Raw genomic sequence first — 5,618 nt, forward strand, 5'->3', positions numbered from 1 at the left:
TGGTAATTTGGTTTTCATGTGCTCTCTCTTCTCTCTCTTCAAGATCATCTTTTCAGCAGTTCTTTTTTTTTCACATATCATTTCAAAGTCCTTTTCATGCCTGAGATGTACTATCACTACCAATAACTAACCCAGATTCTCTCCAAAGACACCTAAGTGCTAATTTTCTTCATGCTTCCTCCATATCTGTCTGCCATTGTATAATTTTAAAATATGTAATGGCAGAATGTTTAAGGAGGATTAAACCAAAACTGATAGAGCCTTATAAATAAATAAATATCACTAAGTTTATAAAGATATTTCTCCAAGAAAAGTTGAGGGCATATAATTGCCCTCTCAGGCTATGGCAGTAAACAAGTGAGGGTATTGTGATGGTGTTACCATCCATTGCTACAATCCATTGTAGATGGATGAGTGTTGTTCCCATTTGAAGGAGTGCTGAAGGAAATGACAAAGGAGGTACTTTCTGTCAAAGAAAATTGAGAAAAGTGTTATATGGCTGAGTGTTATAAAAGGAAGATAATCATATTAGAAACACCACAATTTACCACTGTTCACCTTATTGTCTTCTTTCTCCAGAATATTAATCCTTTTATAAATTGAAATCTACAGGACAATGGAGGAAAGCAACAACAGTTCTGAAAAGGGATTTCTTCTACTGGGATTTGCAGATGATCCCCAACTAGAAAAGATCCTTTTTGTCATAATTTTGCTTTTCTACATCTTGAACATTCTGGGGAACACTGCCATCATTTTGGTGTCTTATTTAGCTCCCATACTCCACACTCCAATGTACTTTTTCCTTAGCAATCTCTCTTGTGTGGACATCTGCTTTACCACCAGCGTTGCCCCACAGTTGCTGGTTACCATGAATAAAAAAGAAAAAAACATGAGCTATGGTGGATGTGTGGCCCAGCTCTATGTGGCTATGGGGTTGGGTTCCTCTGAATGTATTCTTTTGGCAGTCATGGCTTATGATCGATATGCTGCTGTCTGCCGGCCTCTGCAATACACAACTATTATGCATCCTCAGCTTTGTGCTTCCCTGGCCATCATAGCATGGCTCAGTGGTCTTATCACCTCCTTAATTCAGTGCTCCCTTACTGTGCAGCTGCCCCTTTGTGGTCATCGCAAACTGGACCACATTTTCTGCGAGGTTCCTGTGCTCATCAAACTGGCCTGTGTGGACACAACAATCAATGAAATAGAACTCTTTGTGGCCAGTGTGATTTTTCTAATTGTCCCTGTGTCACTCATCTTAGTCTCCTATGGCTTTATAACAAAAACTGTGCTGAGGATAAAATCAGCAGCAGGGCGCCGGAAGGCCTTTGGGACTTGTTCTTCCCACCTGATTGTGGTCATCATTTTTTACGGAACCATCATCTTTATGTACCTTCAGCCAGCCAAAAGTAGCTCAAAAAATCAGGGAAAGTTTGTTTCTCTTTTCTACACCATAGTCACCCCAGTCTTAAACCCCATTATCTATACTCTGAGAAACAAAGATGTGAAAGGGGCCTTGAGAACACTGGTGATGAGAAATGTTTTAGTTTCAAAAAATACATGACTCCTAAGTATGATCTTAGTGGCTGTTCTTAGCGCATGGATTGTTTGTTCTAAGTTCTGGGATACTTGTACATAATACAGGAGTAGTAGTAAAGGAGTAGTAAAACCACAGAATTCTGTAAGAAGCTAACATACTCCAGTCACAAGAGTGTTTCATTCTTCCCAAGCATTTTTTGCATGAATCCAAGATCCTATGTTTACAGAAACTCCTTGCTCTTCTTCATCCATGCCCTCCACTTTCATTCACAAACCATTTCACTCTGTAATATATATTTATCTGGTATATTATTCCTAAAAGCTCAACTGAAATGTTACCTACATTCCCTAGCTTACCTGAAATGATATTCATCTCACCCTCTGTGAAGAATTGTGTTATAATATATATTCCCATAAAAGATGAAACATAACTTTATTTCTACATTTTCACACACATTGTGTATTATACACACATAATAACGTATATAAGTTATATATCATGTCTTATATATACATATTATATATATATATATTACAAACTTGGAAATAACATATAATATATAGCCATTTCCTCATTAGTTTAAACCAGAGAACAGACAAGTTTCACTATATCAACTTATTTATATTATGAAAAACATAAATATAATTCAGAATTGTGATATGTTGATTACATTTGTAATGCAAATTATGACTTTATTGTGAAAGCAATGAAACAAGTAAGCTTCTATTAAGTTGATCAACTCAGGGCAGCCCTGGTGGCTCACCGGTTTAGCACCACCTTCGGCCCAGGGTGTGATCCTGGAGTCCTGGGATCGAGTCCCACATCAGGCTCCCTGCATGGAGACTGCCTCTCCCTCTACCTGTGTCTCTGCCTCTCTCTCTCTCTCTCTCTCCCTCTCTCTCTCTCTGTGTGTCTCTCATGAATAAATAAATAAAATCTTTTTTATTTTATTTTTTTTATAAATTAATTTTTATTGGTGTTCAATTTACCAACATACAGAATAACACCCAGTGCTCATCCCGTCAAGTGTCCCCCTCCGTGCCCGTCACCCATTCACCCCCACCCCCCGCCCTCCTCCCCTTCCACCACCCCTAGTTCGTTTCCCAGAGTTAGAAGTCTTTATGTTCTGTGTCCCTTTCTGATAAGTTGATCAATTCACATATTATTTATTCCCATTCTCTTGAAAGAATTTTAATAATTGAGTGAAAGTGAAAGAAAGTGTGTAAAATTCTTTCTGTCTCTGTCCAAAGAGAGTGAAATATGTCAATTGTCAGTCTCAAGTATTTTAGCAGAATTGTACAGGTATAGAAAAATTGATTTTTTTAAAAGATTTTAAAATCTTTATGATCCTGAACTTCAGGATCATGCCCTGGGCCAAAGGCAGGCACTAAACCACTGAGCCACCCAGAGATCCCCGAAAAACTGATTTAAACTTTAATCTTACTCATTTTTTATTATGACTCCCACAAGGCAAAAGGAATCATCAAAACATCAATGAAAATAAAAAGTACTCATACTGTGTGGGCTTTCATGTCATTGAAGCTTACGACAGAAAAAAAAAAAAAACAACCTGAGGCTTACTTAAAATTCATCTTTGTATTAAAATATCATTGACAAAAAAAAATAAAATAAAATAAAATAAAATAAAATAAAATAAAATATCATTGACAGTCTACAAGAGAAAATTTAGACTTGTGTCTACTTCCAAAGACTAATTTGAAGATTAAAAGGCTGCACACATAAGAATGAAAAAATCAGGAAAATTTTCTGAGTAAATCAGTGATCAGTGATGCCTTTCCAAAAAATACTTTGTGCAATTTATACCCTGTAAACATCTTGGTAGCAGCTGAAATAATGAATATTCAGTTTATGAGAAATAAAAGACTAGTTGAATTTGCCTTCCAGAATTTTCAAATATGAATAACACACTCACTAATGGAGGAAGTTTTGGGAGCCTAATGGGACATGTTAAGAAGCACAAGCTTTCATTTATAATATGCAAGGTGAGAAGTTGTACAGGCAACCTCATGTTTATAGAAGCTTTACTTTTATACCCAGTAAAGCTTAACAAGAGAAAAAAACCCACATCAGAACATAAATGTATTTAAATGAAATTTGGCATCCATGACACAAATAAGATTACATTTAATAAAATAAACTGTAAAAAAATGAAAAGAAAACCAGATATGAAATAAGGAAAGTAACAGAGCGGCCCAGACAGTTAAGTGTCTGACACTTGATCCCAGCTCAAGTCATGACCTCAGGGTTGTGAATTCAACCAATTCACATTGGTCATCATGCTGGATGTGGAGTCTGACGGGCACTGAGGGGGGCACTTGATGGGATGAGCACTGGGTGATATGCTATATGTTGGCAAATTGAACTCCAATAAAAAAAAAGATTCCTCTTACTACACTAGTTAAAGTAAAAAAGTAAAATTAATTAATTTAAAAAGTTGTACAAAATTTACAAAGAACTACTATAAAAATGCAGAGACAAATTTAAAACTTACTTAAGGGTAATATTGCTGTGCCCAAGATTGCGAATCCGAGAAACCACCAAGGAGTTGACACCGATGCAAGTACATGAGGGTTTATTTACAAGCTTGAGCTTGGGTCCAAGTATACTCCACACAGCAGAGCAGGCGCTTGGACCCCAAAGTGAGTTACTGCTTGGTTTTTTATGGGCTGGTCTAGAGGATTTTCAGAAGGGGTGGAGGAATTTTTTTCCATTCCAATATGGGGGAAAGAGTGGAGGAGTTTCTTAAGATTTGATATGGGATTCTCTGCTGAGGGCATTCTGAGCTCTGCTGTCTTTCTGATATGGGATTCCCTGCCAAGGACATTCTGCAGTTTTTCCTGTAAAGTTCAGCTCTTATTCACAGGGGCCTAAGATGGCTGTTCTCGTGCTAATGCTAAACTTGAGGTGGAATGGTCTTAATTTTCTCGGCCTCCACAATATGGAAAAGAATTTCTGTAGAAAAAATAAATGACTACTATACACAACAAATTACTGCTAATGTAGTTTATTAAATACAGTAAAATAGCTAAATATGCTATTCTATACAACAAAGAGATAATAGGCAAATCCTGCAAAAACAAAGCAGAAATAATATAAGATGAACAAAAGACACATGGAAAGGAAGTTTACTAAAATGCCTTAATGAAAATGAAAACAATTTTTTAAATCCAGTTACTTTTTTTTAATGGAATGCCAAGTTTTTCTAAGATGGTATAGTTATATTGCTTTTGCTGTCGTGGTACATATACAATTCTATATTATCTTTTTTATTTATATTATTGTGAGCTTTTCTATTATGATTAAATAGTCTCAAAAAATCCACAATTTATTAATTTTTTTCCTTACTATTGAAGGGTTTACATTTTTTCTTTAATTAATAGCTGCATTGAGTACACCTCCACATTTTTAGACTATGTTTATTATTATATGTTTATATGGAATTTTTAGAAATGCAATTGGTAAGCCAAAAATGGGGATACATAAGTCAATTTACACATATTAACAACTTACTTTCTAAAATGGTTTTCCATGTTATTCCCACAAGAAAAAGGCAATATTGCCTAGCTATATAATCATACAATATTATCATTTTTAAAAACTATACAATGAAAAAAATGGTGTAATGCATATATGGTTCCAACATTCCTTCAAAATACTATGAAATGGCAGAAATGTAGTTTTTTATTTTTAAAGATTTTATTTATTTATTCATGAGAGACATAGAGGAGAGAGGTAGAGACAAAAGCAGACGGAGAAGCAAGCTCCCTGCGGGAAGCCTGATATGGGACTTGATCCCAGGACTCCGGGATCACGACCTGATCCAAAGGCAGACACTCAAACACTGAGCCACCCAAGCGTCCCTGAAATGTGTTTACGGGCACTGAGGGGGGCACTTGACGGGATGAGCACTGGGTGTCATTCCGTATGTTGGCAAATTGAACACCAATAAAAAATAAATTTGTTATTAAAAGAAAAAATAAATAAAATAAAAATAATAATAAAGCAAGAAAATGTTGCCCTTTGTCAGAATACTGAAGAATCCAAGGAACAGAGAAAA

The 5,618-nt window shown here is 35.8% G+C and overlaps 1 protein-coding gene across 1 annotated transcript; it reads left to right on the forward strand.

Annotated features, from left to right (window-relative positions):
• The first annotated feature begins 616 nt into the window (after window positions 1-616).
• Window positions 617-1,564, forward strand: LOC129498124 (olfactory receptor 2G6). The gene has a single exon (XM_055307346.1). The coding sequence runs from the start codon at window positions 617-619 to the stop codon at window positions 1,562-1,564; it is 948 nt and encodes a 315-aa protein (XP_055163321.1).
• The last annotated feature ends 4,054 nt before the right edge of the window (window positions 1,565-5,618 follow it).

Source organism: Nyctereutes procyonoides, unplaced genomic scaffold (assembly GCF_905146905.1).
Source record: "Nyctereutes procyonoides isolate TBG_1078 unplaced genomic scaffold, NYPRO_anot_genome, whole genome shotgun sequence".
Classification (NCBI taxonomy): Eukaryota; Metazoa; Chordata; class Mammalia; order Carnivora; family Canidae; genus Nyctereutes; species Nyctereutes procyonoides.

Excerpts from the sequence above, each read along its gene's own strand:
- LOC129498124 (XM_055307346.1), top strand. The coding sequence starts at position 617 with ATGGAGGAAAGCAACAACAGTTCTGAAAAGGGATTTCTTCTACTGGGA.